Below are 20625 nucleotides of genomic sequence, written 5' to 3'. Positions count from 1 at the left end.
CGAAGTTCTGCCTGTTCACCCCTCATAAACTGCTGCGGTATGACCCTTGTCATCGAAAAGTTACAGTTTACTCTAGAGCAGAGGGGTGGACAGGACCTTTGCTATTATTCTTGATGGTTGATAACAAGTGCCTGGCCTCTGTAGCTATCTGTTCATTTGAATTCTGTTTTGAATATCCCTATGATTTATAATTAATGCACATATTTGCTTTTTGTTCAGCTTCTGATAAGGCCTGTCAAAGGGAAATAACTCTTGTTCATTGTGCATGTTGATGTATTGATGAAAAATTTTGTTCTCAAGCATTTCCTGGAAGGTGAAACAGATTGATGTGTGTTATCTTTTCTCTTCCTTAATGTTTGAATGGATTTCATTCAAATTTTGTCCATAATATCTCTAGGGGTTGGCAAATAATTCTTAATTTCAGAAAGTTGATTTTATCCCTAGCGACGTGCGGGCAGGGCTCCAAAAGGGGAAATTAGACAATATTTTGCTTCAAAATGCTACTCCTTCTCAATGCTTTGGTAGACTTCAACCAAATTAGGTGTGAAATATTATTGCAGGTACTTATCATTTCTGAAATTCACAAAGTTGATTCAACCTCTAGAGACCTGAGGGCAGGGCCCAAAATGGGGAAATTAGATAATATTTTGCTTCAACTTGCTACTCCTTCTTGATCCTTAAATGGATTTCAACCAAATGTGGTACAAAACATCATTTTGGGTGGATAATCATTTAAATTCAGTTGATTCAACTCCTAGGAACTTAGGGGTGGGGCACCAAAATGCTACTTCTTTTCAATGCCTTGGTACATTTCAACCAAATTAGGCCTAAAACATTATCAGGGAGTGGCAATGATATCAGATATGCTTAAGGTGATCCTGAAATTGTCCTGACCAAATCTTATTTTTACTCTTCTGTCCAAAATCCAGCATAGAACAAATAGTCTGAACTTCTTCTCCTGTTTCATTCACTTCAATGAGAAAAATATTTCAAATTTGATTATTTTAAAGATAAGAAAGAGATGATTTGTTTTTTTTTCAGTCTGATCATAACTTCAACATGTTAACCACAGTAGTTATTTTGTGGTTTGTCCATCCATTTGTCGACTGTTAGATGACCATTAAGGGCCATGGCCCTCTTGTTTTTAGTGATATGGGGGGAGATTAATCTACCCCACGTAGAGTGACAAGGGGAAATAAGTCTTCTCAATACATAATGTCTTTTCCCCTATGATAACACCAAGAGATTCTTTCCATTGTGACACGAAGAGATTCTGGCGATGGTGACACCTGCAGATTCTGTCCATGATGACACCTGCAGATTCTGTCCATGATGACACCTGCAGATTCTGTTCATGGTGACACCTGCAGAGTCTGTCCATGGTGACATCTGCATATTCTGTCCATGGTGACAACTGCAGATTCTGTCCATAGTGACACTTGCAGATTCTGTCCATGATGACACCTGCAGATTCTGTCCATAGTGACACCTGCAGATTCTATCCATGATGACACCTGCATATTCTGTCCATGATGACACCTGCAGATTCTGTCCATAGTGACACCTGCAGATTCTGTCCATGGTGACACCTGCAGATTCTGTCCATAGTGACACCTGCAGATTCTGTCCATGATTACACCTGCAGATTCTGTCCATGGTGACACCTGCAGATTCTGTCCATGGTGACACCTTCAGATTCTGTCCATGGTGACACCTGCAGATTCTGTCCATCGTGATACCTGCAGATTCTGTCCATAGTGACACCTGCAGATTCTGTCCATGGTGACACCTGCAGATTCTGTCCATGGTGACACCTGCAGATTCTGTCCATGGTGACACCTTCAGATTCTGTCCATGGTGACACCTGCAGATTCTGTCCATGGTGACACCTGCAGATTCTGTCCATGATGACATCTGCATATTCTGTAAGCTACCACACATGGTGAACTTATTTATTTGATAATAATTATGGAACAAGTCTTATCAAATTGATTGATCATATGGCCCAGATTGGAGTGCTTAAGAGATCTTCATGTGGTATAAGCTTAGAAAACTGTAAGAAAACTTAGGTGGTCAGGCAGAAGATCCCACACCTTTTCACATCCAGTCAGGGAATTTGAAGCCTGGTTGCTGGATGAAATGTGGTTACATTACCTAGTCCCCATAGTGCCACGTGACCATGTAGAAAATGGTTTGTATGTGTGGGAGTCGTGATTAGTACATCAAACTAACACTCAGATGAAGATCTAAAATGTGTGGTTTGATTCCCCAGGAGTGTTTGTTTCTCTGGAATTCTAGAATCACAGATCATCCTGTGTCGTCTTTCGGCAAAAAACATACCTCCAGTTTATCTTGATAGCATGCGACAGGCATAATGTTCAACAAAGGTAGTCACCAGTGGAGTACAATGAGACTGTGCCTAAAAATGACCCTGGCTGTTCATGGAGTGAAAAACCTTGTAAACACACAAACAAGATATAGCATGTATATTTGAAAATTGCTGTTGTAAACATGGTAAATTGTTGTGTATTTGGAAGAGCTGTAAGACCTTCCAATGGCTTAGCTATGTACCATCCCCACACCTGCTGAAATCTTGAATCAAGATGCATTTTTTTTTTTTTTGCTTTCATTAGGTCTTCTTTTCTACTGATTATCAGAAAGAAGGTTTTCTAATTATTTTAAAACAGTCCCTCTTAATTTCCATGAATTGAACATCTATTTAATAAACGATGAATTGAATTGGAAACTAAATCTGAAAATATGTATCCTGAAAGATTTTGTTTAGATTGAAATGTCATTTTAAAGGGGATAGATGTGTATTGCATATTATCTTTATTTTCTATTAAGGTATTGTACTTTGAAACAAGCAGTTTTCAGTGTTGATAGTACACTTAGCAGTTCGAAATTTTATATTTTTTTAAGCCGAAGGTCAAAAGCAATTTTATTTATTTTCACCCCAAAACAGAAAAAAACCCGATAAAGTTAACTGTTAATTGTGACAACCTAATTTGAAAATTTATTTTCTTTTACAAAATTTGATATGTATTTTATAGCTTATACTATCGAAACTTTGTAAAGCAATTTTATCAATATATATATATTGTCAATATATGAAGCATTCAGCACCAGTAAGATTGCTCATTTTGAAGATGATTTAGACCGTTTTAAAATCTAATACTAAGAAACTAAATGTATTTTTACACACTACCTCAGTTCAAAAATCAGATATGATGTGGATGACAAGCTTTTCCGTGTTGTATATGCATCAATGAAGTTACTTGAGGTTTATTAATTGTGGTAAAACTTTTCTTTTATATTTTTAATGGTTGAACTTAAGAAGATCAAATGGATTTTTTTTCAATTAAAAACATTTCTATTTTTATTTTGTCTCAGCTGTGTCAAGAATTTGTATGAGTAGAAATTGTTTCTGTAAAATTTCTCAGTTTTATTAGCAGATTTTTACATATATTTATGTGTTGATAAATGAAAATATTGAAATAGCTACAGATGAGAATTTGAAATTAAATTTAGTTAAAAAAGGTTTATTATCATCCCCAAAGGATATATTGTAGTCGTTATATAAGTCGGCTGTTGATTGGTCAATCATCCATAATCTATTGTTTTAAGTTTATTTTCAGAATAAAAGGAACAGTTTTCTCCTATGTATTGATTTTTGTCTCTTCCTGAACTTGTCTTTTCTAAAATATTTTTCTAAAAAAGATCCACATTTTGGTTTTTTTTTATGTTTGGTACTAAATAAATTTTTGGAGTAGTGAATTAGACCTTTTCAAAAATCATTATGGATAAAAAAGTTGCTTAGTATTCAATCTATCATCATCATCATCATCGATTTTAGTTATTTCATCATAAACTTTTTGCTTTTTGTTTTGTGCTACTTGACTTACAGTGTCCATTCAGTTATAGATATATTTCCACAGATGATCCTAAGATGATACAGACTGATGAGGGCCTTCTGATTAAAAACATCACTACAGATGACGGCGGCACCTACATCTGTATGATCCTCTCTTCCATAACCTTCAAGAAAGTTCCCATCACTGTGTTTGTCAAGGGTAAGAATTTCCAATGAGTCTTGTCTCTCTTTGCTATTTCTTATCTATAATTGTTCCTATTTGTTGATATTCTGTTTTGTAATTGTCTCACTTTGTTTACTTTCCTTATTGATTTTCTCAATTTGTTTATATTAAATTTGTATTTGTCTCTCTTTGTTAACATTTTGTTTATGATTATTACCCTTGATAAATATTTTATTTGAATTTATTTCCCATTTTGAAGGATTTGTTTGTGATTATCTCCCTTTGTTTGCAGTACCACCAGTTATTACTCAGTCACCTTCAAGACAGGAAACCATTACTGGTACATCAATGAGAATGGAATGTAGGGCTACTGGAATCCCGGAACCCAAGTATGAATGGTTCAAGGTAAGATGTTTAGCTAAAACATGTTAGCTATATTAAAGTGATTAAGGTTTAGACTTCAAGCCCTTCACAACATTCTTGAGTCTTTAGATTTCATTACTTACCATATCCACACCCCTTGGGAAATTTTAAGACAATTGATATTCTCTATTCAAGGTGAAGTACTATGTTACTCTGGTAAAATAAATTTGTATAGCCTGTCTTACTTGAAAGAATTTCTGTTCAGCTCAATTGGTAGAGCATGAGTCTCCCCATTGGAGGCATGACCTTTGTTACAATAACAACAATGACAAGCATAACCATCCTTAGTAACTGTTTAATCTTATATTTCCACGAGGCTTAATGTTTGTGGTTTAAAAAACAAATTTATTTTCAGGACACTTGATATCATGGATAATTTTACAGCAATAAATATATTAATTTTAACAGTTCAAGGACATATGGATTCATGAATTAAGAGTTCCCAAGAAATCAATAAAAACTAAAGGCTGGCCAAAATGATTGATTTCACAAAAGATTTAATATATATAAAATGAAAATGATGGTTTTTCTCTTGTTTCTGCCCAAATTTGAGTGAAAGGTAGTTGATGAGTAGTAAGAAATTTAAAAGTCTTTTTGCTTAATGTCATTGATTTATCAAATGTTTGATAAATTTTGTATTTCTTTGATTATCAGTTAAAAGTTTCGATGCAGAATCTTGTTACTCACTGGACAAGCTTGTGTTTTGCAGATTGGTCAAACAAATGCTCTAGTCGACGGTGACCGTTTTTCAATAGATGCAGTCGTAGGCACCTTTATCATAAACGAAGTGATCATTGACGACAAAGGAATCTATCGCTGTGAGGCCTACAATGATGCTGGGAGAGCTATGAATGAAGCAGAACTGAATGTTCTAAGTAAGTCAAAAAACACAAAACAGTTCCGTAATATAATGTAATTATCCAGGAACAAGCTAGGTTATAAGTTCAGTCACATCTATCACATTTTTTGAAGAAATACAGTCCGTAACTTTATCTAATACATCTTGTCTGTGAGTCGAACTTTGTGTCTAGACTGCTTGGGTATGGAAGACTTAGTAGCCTTTCAGTCCTTATTGTTTTTGTTGGAACGGCTATATTTATTTACAGCACTAAGATATGTGTAATACAAAACAGAAATCTAGAGAATATCTGTACAAACCATACACAGCGCAAATATAGTGATATCTTAACCTACATCTCATAAAGAAGACATCAGGGCTTTTCATACAATAACGGCCGTTCATTAACCGATCTTGGAATCGACTGGAAATTGATGTTATCAGAAAATAAAACAGATATTTTTCCTATGTGTTATTTCTAAATTTGATTTAAAGATTTTTTTTTCACTATCTGGAACAAAATGTAAGTCTGTTTAAAACTAGGGTTTATTTCATTGAAAAATTTCCCAACATGGTGACTCAGAGTTTTTACAAGGGAAATAAAACAAATTAATCAGCACTATTTGAGGTTACTGAAAAAAACATATATATATATATATATATATATATATATAGATTCAGTGCAATTTTAACATAATGTCAGATTTAAGGAATAAATGCATGGATGAATACCAATATTTGCTACAATATCTATATCAATGAAACACAGCAATTGTAATTTGTGCTATCATATTTTAATGTAATACTCTTAGCTTGAAAATGCCAAATTAACTCTTAAAATATGTATGTTTACAGTGTAAAATTGAGATCCAGAGATATACTGTTGCAGAGTTTATCTTTAATCAGACATCGAAGGTCATTGAAAACCTGTGACATGACATGGGACATTAGAGACATTAGTATATAGTTGTAAACATATTGATAACTCAAACGTTTACTAATTTATGTAATTTACAGTCCCACCTTCAATCAGAGAGCTCAACAACATGTCTGCCAATGAGGGAACCTCAGTGACTCTGCGTTGTGTGGTCAATGGTGACCCAATTAAATCTATCACTTGGGAAAAGGGAGGAGTCTCCTTCAGCACTGGTAATCAAGATGTAAGTGTGTCATCTCAGGTGTCATAAATCAAAGGTCATGATCCCAATTCTGAAATATCTTGTTGTTAGGTATGAGTTTATCGTTACCTGCCTAGCCTTGACATTTTTAGGTCATCTGACCGAAGGGTCTGATGAGATATTGTGATCGCCTTTTGTCCGCCGTCATATGTCGTCTGTCGTCTGTCGTCTGTCGTAACCATTTTCAACTTCTTCTCAAGTTCTACATGTCTCATTGAGCTGAAACTTACCTGAAATGATCGTGACATAATCCTGACCAAAGTTTGTTAATTTCGGGTTGGTCCGAAATCCAACATGGCTGCCATCTTGAAAACACATTTTCGACTTCTCAAGTTCAAAATTTGAAATCTTATATTTTATGTCAGATGACCGTTAAGGCCCATGGGCCTCTTGTTAATGCACACAATATACCAACAGGAAAATCCAAACAGCTGGAAAGTATGTTAAGGTCATAGTGCAAAGTTCAGATATCATTTATCAAAGCCTAATATAAAATGTTGATTTATATATAGATATATAAATGTGAGATTCAATTGTCATGTCATTCAAGGGCATCATACCATGTCAAGGGCATAGTAATTCTTTCGTGGTTATAGGTAGATGTTGTATTGAATTTTAAGGTCATTTAAATGATAGTAAGGTAAGTAAAAAATTTATATCATAAAAGTCTAACCTTCGTAATCAAGGTCATAGGACAGATGATGGTCAAGTCGATGTAAATGTAAGAGGTCGTAAGGTTGTGACATTAGGTCACTGATTATTAAGTGATAACCAATCTTCCTTTTAGTCGGGAGTCTTTACAACATTTTTGCTGTGTTTGATTAGTAGTGAACCCATTATATATATCTGGATAAGGATTTATTGCAAAGCATCGTAATTTTTAACACAAGTTTAATACGTGGATTAAATAAATGCTCAAAAAATAGGATTGTAGACTCTCCAATATTTTCAGTAAAAAATGGTATTTTTTCTTTTACGTAAACTTTGGGACAACCAAACATTTTAAACCATTGGAACAGCCTTCACAGTCTATATATTTTCATGAGTGAGACTTCGTCAAGTGATAAAGTGAATGTGACTTCATCAAGTGATAAAGTGAGGGACTTTATCAAGTGATAAAGTGAGTGAGATTTTATCAAGTGATAAAGTGATTGGGACTTTATCAAGTGATAAAGTGAGTGAGATTTTATCAAGTGATAAAGTGAATGGGACTTTTATCAAGTGATTGAGACTTTATCAAGTGATAAAGTGAGTGAGACTTCATCAAGTGATAGAGTGAGACTTCATCAAGTGATAAAGTGAGTGAGACTTCATCAAGTGATAAAGTGAATGGGACTTTATCAAGTGATTGAGACTTTATCAAGTGATAAAGTGAGTGGGACTTTATCAGGTGATAAAGTGAGTGGGACTTAATCAAGTGATAAAGTGAGTGAGACTTTATCAAGTGATAAAGTGAATGTGACTTCATCAAGTGATAAAGTGAGTGTGACTTCAAGTGATAAAGTGAGTGGGACTTCATAAAGTGATAAAGTGAGTGGGACTTTATCAAGTGATAAAGTGAGTGTGACTTCATCAAGTGATAACGTGAGGGACTTTATCAAGTGATAAAGTTATCAAGTGATAAAGTGAGTGAGACTTTATCAAGTGATAAAGTGAATGTGACTTCATCAAGTGATAAAGTGAGGGACATTATCAAGTGATAAAGTGAGTGAGATTTTATCAAGTGATAAAGTGATTGGGACTTTATCAAGTGATAATGAAATGACATCACAGACATTGACTTTATACAATGAAAATGCAGTTTTCACTTGTCTTTTGTCATGATGATTTTTTTTTTCTTATTTTTAAGGTGGAAGGCAATTCTGGTGACCTGGTTTCTGTGAAAACAAATGTACGTGAGACGGACATGGCTGAAGAGAATCAACGGATGTCTGAACTAACCATTAACAACTTGTTACCTGAAGATGCTGGAATGTATGAATGTCATGCTGATGGTGGTAAATCTGGTACAGCTGAAGGCCAAAGCATCCTCACTGTTAGATGTAAGTTTCAGTTAAATGTAAAATCATATATTTTGGTGTGCACTTGATTTTCCTTGATAAACCATATTCACAAAATCATGACAACTGTTGTCATATGACCTTGGCTGTAAGTGTCCCTCTTAACTCTCATCCTCATATGACCCCTGGATATTGGGTCCCTCTTGACACCTGTTGTCATATGACCCTGGCTGTAAGTGTCCCTCTTAACTCTCATCCTCATATGACCCCTGGATGTTGGGGTGTCCCTCTTAACTCTCATCCTCATATGACCCCTGGATGTTGGGGTCCCTCTTGACACCTGTTGTCATATGACCCTGGCTGTAAGTGTCCCTCTTAACTCTCATCCTCATATGACCCCTGGATGTTGGGGTCCCTCTTGACACCTGTTGTCATATGACCCTGGCTGTAAGTGTCTCCTATTAACACCTGTTCTTATTGACCCTTGCTGTTGGTGTCCCTATTGACACTTGTCCTCTTATGACCTTGGCTGTTTGTGTCCTTTGAAACCAGTCCTGCTATGAGTCTGGATTTTGCAAGAATATTTAACCAGTAAAACCAAACAAAACTGATTTGCCATCCTGACCTTTGCCCGCTGTGATAAACTCTTTCAAATGCTTCATTTTAACCTTTGAGTTTTGTGACACTTTCCATTCCTTACAGATGCACCTGTTTTTGCCAAGGATCAGAAGGAACACAATTATACATGGGCCGGGCAGACTGGAGTGCTTCGTTGTATTACTAAGGGTGAACCCCTCCCCACCATCGAATGGTTCCGAAATGACGTCAAGATCCTGCAGGGCCAGAGCTACTTTGATCAAACTGACCGACAAGTAGATGCTGTCACGCGTGAAGGAGTCCTCATGATTCGTGTCGACTTCGGAAATGAGAATGAAGTCTACACCACATACACATGTCAGGCAACCAACGATATGGGCGTTAGCCAGAAAAACATCACACTTGTTAAGTCAAGTAAGTCACAAATTCTTCTACCTTTTTTGAAAGTTATTTACATCTTGGGCTCTACGCTTTTCAATGCCAGTAAGAAGTACCTTATCAAAATGATAGTTGAATAAGCTGCCATAAGGATCAACTCTACAGGAGAAAACCTTCTTTGTTGTTTCATGCTCTGAACTGTTTTACAACTTGTTTCTAGATTCTTTCCATTTTTTAGTCTGATTATTACTAGGTACGTAGATTGTAAGAATTCAAATTGGAATACAGCTGATGTTTAAGTAGTGCAGAAAGTGAGAAAAAAATGCCCAAAAAAAGGAAAATAAACAGATTAAGATTTTTTCTTTGCATTTTTTCTGTTATTCTCTGTATTTTCTCTGTTTATTGAAGTAATTAATTCATGTTGTGAGAAATGACCCTTGAGTGTTCCTCCACTTACCTGGGTTATGTTTTTGAAACAGTTCAGATACCCACCTCATAACCATATATAGAATTGCTTAGCACTGAGAGATAAACACGTTCTTGATAGAAGAATTTCTGGGTCATATGTTTGAAATAGTTCAGATCCCAACCTAATAACCATGTCTTTGAACTGTATTCTATTTGTTTAATTTCTAATAAGATGATTCCTTTACTAATTAACAGGTGTTCCAGTATTGAACAAAGTATCTGAACTGGAATTGACCCCCACCACTGTTAGATTCAGCGTAGAGGTTGCCTCTGTAACTAATGGACCTCCACCAACATCTGTTTTGGTTGAGTACGGCACTGGAAATATCACTGAAGTAAATCTAGGTAAGAAAAAAGAATCAAAATCATTTGATCTCCCCACTTATGAAAGAAGGGATACTAGTAACCATATTGTGTGTCTGTCTGTACATATACATGTGTGAAAGGGTGTGTAGGGCATTGGTGCATATGTGTAGCAGAAATGCTTGTTTACAAGATATTTGATTAAACTCTTAACACATGTAGTTCATATTCACTCTATAATCTCAAAACGTCTAGTTTTACAACAGATAAAGTTTAGATGATTTTCAGTCCTGGTTAATGTTCTAACGGTCAAGGCCACTTTTGGAAGCCAGATACACCATTCCATATTAGGGAGTGGGGGTATTTTTTTAATGGTCATTACTTACTATTTTGTCTACCAACAGAATGTAATGGGAGTAAACATTGATTATAAATATCCTGGTGTGCAGGTGAATAAGGAAGGGAAATAACTGAAAAATACTAGCAGAAAATTTTCTCAAGTAGATTATTGACGGTTATTTGGAAAGGTTTATACCAGGTACACAGGTAAGCAAAGTCTATACCAGATACAGGTGAGAAAGGTTTATACCAAGTACACAGGTGAGAAAGGTTTATACCAGGTACACAGGTAAGCAAAGTCTATACCAGGTCCACAAGTGAGAAAGGTTTATACCAGGTACACAGGTAAGCAAAGTCTATACCAGATACGGGTGAGAAAGGTTTATACCAAGTACACAGGTGAGAAAGGTTTATACCAGGTACACAGGTAAGCAAAGTCTATACCAGATACAGGTGTCGCTGTCGTAAACATTTTCAACTTCTTCTCAAGTTCTACATGTCTCATTGAGCTGAAACTTACTTGAAATGATCATGACATGATCCTGACCAAAGTTTGTTAATTTCGGGTGGTCCGCCATGGCAAAACACATTTTCAACTTCTTCTCAAGTTCAAAATTTGAAATCTTGTATTTTATGTCAGATGACCGTTAAGGCCTATGGGCCTCTTGTTTACACTAGTGACCTTGTCTGTAAATTGGCCATCTTTTTCTCGGAGTCACCAAAACATAGATTCTTCAAAACTAAACACTCAAGGAACAGATTTATGAAATGCGATGTTAGCTATATAGACATATATTGTTCACAACCCAAAAAATATCTTGTTATTGAGTTAAAGTTTAGGTGCAACAAACACTGAAATCTAATGCAATAAAATTTAACACCTGAATTTGGACATTATATCAGGGAAATTTTTTATCATGATCTGTTGCAGTTGCCTTTTGTCTATTGTCATGCATTGTCCATTGTCAGCAGTTGACAGTTAAGATTTCTTCAGGAATACCCCTGAACAAGTTTTATTGAAATAAATCTTTCAATGGCCAAAGACGACAAGAAATTGTGAATGATATGGTCCTTGTATACTGGCTTAAATAACTCCAATATAGTCATACACAGGGATGAGTGACTTATCTAGTTTTCCTAACAAGCACATGTTCTTTATTATAAGAGATTTTAATGTATGAAGTTTTTCTGTTACAGACCGAAATGGCCCAACCATTGTAGAAATCGAAAAACTGCAAGTAAACACTCCATACACATTTCAATTCTTTGCTAAGAGTGAGGCTGGCCGCAGTGTCTCTGAAACAGTTCAACTCACCACATTAGCCATGAGTAAGTACAGCCTTTCCACTACTCTTTATGGGTCTCTTGAGTCATCAGAAAATGGGACATTTGATGACTTAGTGTGTACATACAATTATACAGATTCAGGTTTTCACGTTCCATTCAAAGTCTTGAGAACATGCTGATTCTTAAGTATTGCTACAAGAAACCCATTTTTTTGGACAGATCTATCTACTTTCACTTTCCTTTCTAACATTTGTAACGAGGAATTGTAATAACCAACATCAGGTTAACAATATGCTGTAAAGTCACAAGAAGACAGTGAGGTCTCAAAACTAGGTTTAAGATTAGTTCCTTCAAAACATTCAGCTATTTTTATGATTTTCAAATTTAAAAGCTTGCCCTTTGAGTGGACACACCTATTCCACAAGCATCTTGCCCTTTGGGTTGAAAGACCCCTATTCCACAAGAATGTTGTTCCTTGGGTGGAGAGACCTCTATTCCACAAGCATCTGGACCTTTTGGTTGGGAGACACCTATTCCAAAAGAATCTTGTCTGTTGGGTTCAGAAGATACTATGCAACAAGAATGTTGCCCTTTGGATGGAAAGACCTCTATTCCTATCTTAAGGGGATCAATAACTCTTTAATAAAAATCTTAAGTGAAACTAAAATGTCGCTAATGACTCTTGTTGTATTAATTTTCATCAGGAGAACCTTATCCTACTGAAGTCATGTCAAAGCCTGAAAGTGATGAATCCACAAGATACCTGTTACAATGGAGCCCTCCAAAGACTGGCGGCTCACCCATCCTAAACTACAACGTCCGCTACCGTATGGTTAGTGATACAATAGTGGTGTACTGGTTCAGCTTCCATGTATGCTACCTCATGATAAATAATGATTCATTAATGTTTTCATAATAATTTGCGAAGGATTTACATGGTCTCCTGGCCAAAACGTTAGTGTGAAGATTGTGAAAGCAGTGTTAAATCTGTTGGTAGGTGATCCTTTATACAGTTAGTTTTCAAGAAATTAGAATTGACTTTTTGCCCTTAAGTATTATTGTATTGTGTACATATTGCCTTTATCGACAGGTACCTGTTATATTGATATGGTCTTTATAGACAGGTACCTGTTATGTTCATATGGTCTTTATAGACAGGTACCTGTTATGTTGAGATGGTCTTTATAGACAGGTACATGTTATGTTGATATGGTCTATATAGACAGGTACCTGTTATGTTGAGATGGTCGTTATAGACAGGTACCTGTTATGTTGATATGGTCTTTATAGACAAGTACCTGTTATGTTGATATTGTCCTTATAGACAGGTACCTGTTATGTTGATATGGTCTTTATAGACAGGTACCTGTTATGTTGAGATGGTCTTTATAGACATGTACCTGTTATGTTGAGATGGTCTTTATAGACAGGTACCTGTTATGTTGAGATGGTCTTTATAGACAGGTACCTGTTATGTTGAGATGGTCTTTATAGACATGTACCTGTTATGTTGAGATGACCTTTATAGACAGGTGCTTGTTATATGTAGATGTTTGTGGTATAGAGGTGGTTGTTGTAGACAGGTATTCGTTATAGAGATATGGCCTGTATTGACAGATGTTCATTACATTATTTATTATATCAGGTTTCTGTAAAAGATGAGAAAAGTGTTGAAAACAAGTACCAATTTGAGGAGGAATTGAGAGGATGGTATACAGTTAAACCAGCACCAGCAGGAGGATCATCTACATTAAGGTTAGACGGTCTCGTTCATTCCACATTCTACCAAGTTGAGGTAACCGCTACCAACCTCAAGGGCACATCTGAACCACGACCCTTCATCTTCCGCACAGCCAACCGTAAGTACTCAGCACATTTTTTCTGTTTTCGGTCCGTTTCGATTGTGTATTGATGCATCTGTTAATTTGATGAAAGTTTTTAAACCTCAATGCTGCACTCGGCTTAGATTTTAGTTTGAAACAGGATTTCCAGTACAACTGTTTTGAGAAGCGGTCAGTCGTTCTGTGGAGCGTTTGCAGTGAGATGCAAATTTGTTCAATTCAGTCTACTGACATTTAATTTCTAAGTGATGCTGGGGTAATTTTATACTTTTTGTTAAAGACAAACTTCAATAAAACCATGATGACGGTCACATAGGATAATGAAGAAAAAAAAAATGAAAAAGATTTTTTTTTTTCAAAACTATAAAGTGAAAGAAATAAAGTTATCTAACTGGGGAGACTATGGCTGGATGTCATACCAACAGACTACTACTAATACAACTGAATGATTTTCCTAATCAAGAAGAGTGGTTTCCTATGTGTTATTATTAGATTGGAGATTGATGTGAAAGTTTCAATTTGTTTGTGATGGCTTGATCTATATGTGTTTTAAATGGAAGTTTGACCGAGGGAACTTAAGCTAGAAGATATTTTCAAAATTGGCTCAGAAAAGAGTTTGACAACAATGCATAAAAATGCTGTGTGTGCTCTGTCATGGTCTGCCAAAAGCTTTGCTTTGAAGTAAATTTATGAAGTAATTGATATTGTCTCGAATTTCCAAGCAAGTCATGTTTGTGCTTAGAATACAAGGAGGGATTCATCTTGTTCTGGACATTTATGACAACTAATATTACATAGGGTCAGAGGTTGCCAACTTAAATGCAATATGGGGTCAAAGGTCATAAAAACCAATGCAAAGAAGGGTCAGAGGTCAATAAACACCAACATGGTAAAGGATCAGATGCCAACACCATTACAATTTAGGGTCAGAGGTCACTAACACCATTTCACTTTAGATTCATTGGATACAACACCATTATAGCATAGTGTCAGAGTTCACCAAGACCATTGCAATATCCGCTTAGTACAAGTCAGAGATTAACGATCATCTGGTCGAACGTCATTAGCACTAATACAGCATAAAATTATGATTGAATATTTACGTAGGATGTTTATCAACATCTGTGACATGCCAGTTATTTTTACTGCAAACCTCTGAAGTTTCAAAACAGATATGTTTTATCTGGTTCTGAAGAGATCCTGAAAAGTTGATTTTAAATGATGGAGTTGCATAAGAGTAAGTACAAGAGTTTGTTGCAGGTGTGTTAAACAAATGGTCATCTTCATCATATCCATATAAAGTTGAGAGTTGATGGAAAAATTGGTACTTGTTTAAAAAAAAACTCCGTACAATCCTGTGCTAGTATACTGGTATGCTTCCTGGTTCTTTTTTTTTTCTTTTTTCTGCCAATTTTTTTTCGTCCACATTTAAGCTGCACCGGTATATAAACCACATGCCCGATTCACGAGGAAAAAAGGTGCAGCTTATAATCTGGAAATACAGTATATTGAGTTATCTCTCTCGTTTGTTTGTTTTTGTGAGAACTTTGGCTGACTGTTTACGATGTATCTGAAGATTATATGGTGTCTGTTGCATGACTTGAGAATCATTATTTCATAAAACTTGGTATGACCTTGGATGATATAACTTTTGACCTCATGTTGACCCCAATTTCTATATATACATTGTGGTTTCCAGATGAATCGGGTTCCAACCCAGATGGTAAGAATTCTGTACAGCAGAACTTCCCGTTATTTGCTTCCGATTTCTCATTTATTTTGCCTGCTGTCAGTGGCCCTGATTTGCCTTGTAAGGGGCCTTATAAATGCCTTGTCTTAACGGGACTAAAGATTTCCTAATTCAGTTAGCCATGTCGGATGAGTCTTCGATTTTATCAAGTAATGAAATGGCATTGATACCTGAATTGTTTTTAATGTCAGCGCTTATTGTAAAGGGATCTAAAAATACGCAGCTTCTTGGTGTTTTATGTATCTTGAATTTACATTATTTTTCAATAGTGGTACAAAAATAATATGAGTCTGTGTTTCTCAAAACCCACTCCGAATATGTCCAACCTTATACAATTAAATCGATGGTGTTTCTCAAGTAGTTTAGAAATAAGCTATATTAGGACTCCTTAGTTTTAGCATTAGTATTTCACAATTTGACTGTGAAGAAGTTAATTTCAGTTTTCAACCTCAGGGGAGTAAGGAATGTTTCTTTTCTTTAAAAAAGTATGTATTGTACGATATAGAATGTCACTAAGGTAGCTGTTCTATATGGATATATACATTGTCAGTATTTGTTCATCTCGTACATTTATCAGAAATGTTGATATAGTTATCTCCCTTTCAATGGTCTAGATAATTGTTGGAGTTACTTCCCTTGTAATTGTTCTGCCTGCAGTTTATGCAGTTGACAACAGTAACAATGATGTGCATGATCATTGAACATGAAGAACGATTTTAGCTCACCAACACAAAATTTTTCATGCACACTTACACCATTTCAGTTTTTTGTTCCTTTTTTTTTCATTTAGTTTTCAGGGTACTTGGTGGAGTGTAATAAGTTAAGAAGTTTGACTCTAGAATTACTACACAGTGAATACTGGCTCATATATTTTTCTTAACATTCTGGCAAAAACATTTTACTTCTACTAAAGTAGGGGATCACACACCACCTTCCAATAGTTTTCTAGAATTAAAGTTATTTTTTCAATACTGGTACTTCGATATAAATCATGAGACCCATTTTTTAGTTATGTATCTCAAATTATTCGCAGCTGTCTTGATACAAATATGAACACAAAATTTATTTTGACTAGGAGCATAATGGATATTATCTCAAAAGGTAATCAACAGTGGAAACAAAATTTTGGTAGATGGTTTTTTACAAAGGAAATTACAGAAAATATTTTATTCTCTAAGCTTTGTTATCTCTTTACTATAGTAAAGCAAATCATAAAGTCATAACTATCAGATTGGAACTCTTCTGTTTTGGAGACACAATTTTAAATGATGGATTTCCTCCTTAAGTTGTGAAATGTTGAAAAGAACTAAAGCTGACTAGGAAAAACTGGAAATTTCTTAACTTACAAATTCAATGTGGTGTAATATTTTATCTAATTTTGAAAGTTTCTTCTAAAACTGAATTGTTAGGTATAGTAATGAAGCCAAAATAGTGTATGGATTATGATCAGGTATAAAGTAAAATGTGAAGGTGTCATTGTGCAATGCCCCCTGGTGTTAGGGAAAGTTACAATTTTAAGTTCATAAGCACTCTTCGCATGATGAACCATTTCTGGGCATGTCTAGTGGTACACTATGATCCTGATAATGGCATGGATTTCTCTTATAGATTCCAATTCATCTAAGTTATTATCTAAATAGAAAGCAGATTAATCATCTTTTTGGCTGTTGGAATTCTTATTTATTTTAACTTTTTCTCATTTTGAAAAACGATATAATCTGTTGATATATATATACAAATATCAAAGATATTTGATGACTGCAAGGTAAAATATGGAATTATTCACAATTGATTTTCAAATTCTGATTTGATATGAGTTTTCTTTCTTGTAATATTTATTCAAAGTTTCCATTAAGTATTTGTGTCACTAAGTTAAAATCTAAGATTAGGTTCTGCACCATTTTATCTTTCTTGATAGTAATGAACCTTCAGATATACACATCATTTCTGAAAGGCAGCCATACTCTTTTTTAATACTCCGATTGTTTTGTCATTAAATAGATCATTTAAGATTGAAAAAAGTCCCACAGAAGTTGATGTTATGTTATAAGGAATGAACTCTAAGGGCAGAGGCATTTAATGTTGTGAAAACAATAGACCTGCTGCTGTGTTTAGATGCTTGTTCAGTTTCATTAACTTGCTAACTGAGATATATTAAATCTCAGTGATGTTGTCTATACAGAGTTGCTCCCCTTTGCATAATGAGTTGTCTCCCTTTCCTAATAGCCGGCCCATTAGAGAAGGGTGCTTTAGAAGCTTCAGAGAGCAGTAAGTAAAGACATGGCATAGTTGGATTTTTTTAGGGAATGTATCTTGGGACTAAGGTTTTTGCGTAATGCTTTTTGTAGTTAGCGAGAATGTTGATCGCATGATGGCTAAAATGACTGGATGTTTAGCATCATCCCCGTTTTGAAAAATGAGTGTTGTTCAGGCTGTTTTGCCTGAATTTGATGGAGTATCCCTTTTTCTGAACCCCAAAATAACCCTTAATTTTTCAGTATACTAGAAATGTCATTTGTATGCTACAATTAGGTTTTCTTTGGAAGACAAAAAAAAGTACATACTAAAAAAAATTTAGAATTGTCATTGAAAGAATCTATGGAGATTCCTGTCAATAATAACTCAATATGAGATATTATCAAATTACAGAGTTATCTTCCCTTGCTGTTTTATAATGGTGCTCTTACACATATTAGGTAGTGGATGTTATCTGTCACAAGATGTGTGATTAGGAGTCAGTTACTTATGTGTCAAAGAATTATTTCCTCTGTACTATCAAAAAAAATCAGCTCCTGGATATTGAAAAGAGAAAAGGAATAAAGAGGTAAAGCCATTTTTCAGGTGGGCAAGTGAAAAAAAAGGTTGTTTTGGGAATAAGATTTATCAGTGTTGATATAGAGTTATCTCCCTGGAAGTAAATTCTCCTGTAGGAGTGGTTAAGTGTGCGTTTGTTACTAACCTGTATTTGTTCTTATCACTCATCCCTCAGAGATGACACAGTTAGCGTTGGAGGGTAAGACAATGGTTCCTTCCACCCGGAATTTTGTTTATTGATGTGCGAGATGTTTGTGTATATGTGCTATATAGAAACTGTAACTGTGTTGTACATTGAATGTTTTGTCTAATTTTTTTCCAGATTTTTTTTTTTTTGTTGGGGAGAGAGGGGGGTATGGGATAGTCAAATTTTGTTGTTTTGTCTGGTCTGGAGTGAACTTTTGCAGACAGTAATGCTGAAATCAACTTAGATAGTTGTCTGAAAATGGACTGATGTCTCCTGTGAGTGACTGGACGTTTACCGGACGTTTACTAATTGACCTGCCTTTGTGATCTGTGTTGAGCCTGTAATAAGCCAAACAAACCGATTACATAGAAACTCAAAGTCAGGGGGTGGGCTTATTACAGGACACAGATCAAACAGTATTTGTTTTAAAACTACTGAACAGCAATAGACACGGATACGCTTATTAAATATCAAATATGTTTTACTGTATATACATGGTGTCTGGGTAATTGACAAACCAAATGGTTGTGATATAAACCTGTGGGCTGATACAGAATTTGGGGTTTGATCACCAAACAAAGAAATTACAGAATACTGAGATTCTTTTGGAGACTTGGAATGGGAAATGGCCACATAAAATGTGGGTTAAACAGAAAATGTTTCGTCATAGAGATAAAATAAAATCAAAATGGTAGAGTCAGGGTATAAGATGTATTTCCATGACTGTCTGAATACGTTTTAAACCAAGTGTATAAAATACAAAAAGTATACCATACAACATCACATTTTTAAACAGTATAATGTTATAAACTTAGTGATTATAAAGTTAAATAACAGATATGTTTTGGAGACAGTTAATGAAGTGAGAAATACATCACAATTGATAACATGCAGTTAGAGTTGAAATGTAATGAGGAATGTAGCTAAACAAAGATATTTATCAACAAACATTTAAAAATTACACTGCCCATCTTTTTTATTGTTTTTGTAAGAAATGCAACAAGAGTGATTGTAACACAAATATTCCATTCTTTAACAGCCGTCTGGATTGTCTCCCTTGTATAGTTTTGTTTCTGTAAGAAATACAACAAGAATGATTGTAACACAAATATTTCATTCTTTAACAGAGGTCTGGATTGTCTCCCTTGTATAGTTACACACTATGTAGCTGGTATGGTTTCTCCTCTGTATAGCCTTAAGACACTATCCTAAGCATCAATCATCCAGCATCAAGTTTGCATGATATAGATATTTATACTGTCTGATAAGATTGGCCAATCAGGAATCCTGTTTCTACTCTGTTTAACCAATCAGAAATCTGCTCTGTCTGAGTACTATGTAGAATCAATCATTGACCATCCAAACAGCTTGGTCCATTTCTTAGCCTGAAGAGCTTAGCAATAAGGTCACTGAAATTTTCAAACTGAAAAGGACAAAGATTTGAAAATTTTTAAGGAATTTTGCAAATAATGTTTTCAAATTTTGAGATATAACCTGTAATTAGTTTAGAAATGGTTTGATCAGTTTCAGAAATGTAGCTAATTTTTTGTTGTTGTGTGATCTGACTGTTAAGCTTTTTCAGGCATATTGGGCTTGGACCAACATAGCTGATAACACTTTATAGGTGATCATTTGTCTGATAATGAAACATATCTCATCAAGCACTTATCATTTATTTGTGCATTTCTCTTGATTTCTCTATTATGCATGTTGATATGTACGTATATAACGCCAATGTCTTATTACTGTGAAAACATGTTTATAGCCCAACCCAAAGCATTAGATTAACTTACCTTGATATTGTATAATATATAAATCACATTGCTGTTGATGAACTCAAAATTCAATTGACAAAATCCTTCCCATTGTTAATCATGGAGTACAGTTCAGTTTCACTCGGTTAAAATGTCAGGGTCTTTTGACTTCTATATAAAGTCCAAGTTCATTCAGAAAATGTACAATGGTCAAAGTTCATTTTAACTCCATTCAAATATTAGGGTATTTTTGGACCAATATACAAAAGTCAAGCAAATTTAGAAAATGTCCTAATGTCAGATTTCTTTTTGGCTTTATCAATATCAAGGTCAGCCAACCATGATACCACTGACAAGTTCAATATTTTAGCCAAATGGTCAGGGGTGTCCAAAGGTCAGTTTAATGCTGAATATGTCCCTAAGTCAGTTTA

General features: G+C 35.0%; 1 protein-coding gene across 6 annotated transcripts in view; it reads left to right on the top strand.

The window, feature by feature from the left end:
- The window catches only part of LOC132547660 (neural cell adhesion molecule 2-like), a 101926-nt gene that overhangs the window by 56253 nt on the left and 25048 nt on the right, over window positions 1-20625 (top strand). For 2 of the 6 annotated variants that reach the window (XM_060211473.1, XM_060211450.1), the window contains exons 5-16: window positions 3939-4073; window positions 4330-4442; window positions 5170-5335; window positions 6316-6458; window positions 8326-8518; window positions 9179-9487; window positions 10115-10264; window positions 11759-11890; window positions 12553-12680; window positions 13494-13707; window positions 15389-15412; window positions 17666-17707. In XM_060211473.1, the coding sequence (XP_060067456.1) occupies window positions 3939-4073; window positions 4330-4442; window positions 5170-5335; window positions 6316-6458; window positions 8326-8518; window positions 9179-9487; window positions 10115-10264; window positions 11759-11890; window positions 12553-12680; window positions 13494-13707; window positions 15389-15412; window positions 17666-17707 (1749 nt within the window). Of the gene's footprint in view, window positions 1-3938; window positions 4074-4329; window positions 4443-5169; window positions 5336-6315; window positions 6459-8325; window positions 8519-9178; window positions 9488-10114; window positions 10265-11758; window positions 11891-12552; window positions 12681-13493; window positions 13708-15388; window positions 15413-17665; window positions 17708-18428; window positions 18453-20625 lie in introns of all 6 variants that reach the window. The other 4 variants (XM_060211457.1, XM_060211465.1, XM_060211483.1 and 1 more) reach the window with 4 other exon arrangements.

The sequence above is a fragment of the Ylistrum balloti genome, unplaced genomic scaffold (assembly GCF_031769215.1).
Source record: "Ylistrum balloti isolate Yb309-2 unplaced genomic scaffold, AGI_CSIRO_Ybal_v1 Utg369614, whole genome shotgun sequence".
NCBI lineage: Eukaryota > Metazoa > Mollusca > Bivalvia > Pectinida > Pectinidae > Ylistrum > Ylistrum balloti.
Note: the sequence above shows the minus strand (reverse complement) of the source record. Positions and strands in the feature narration are given on the sequence as shown.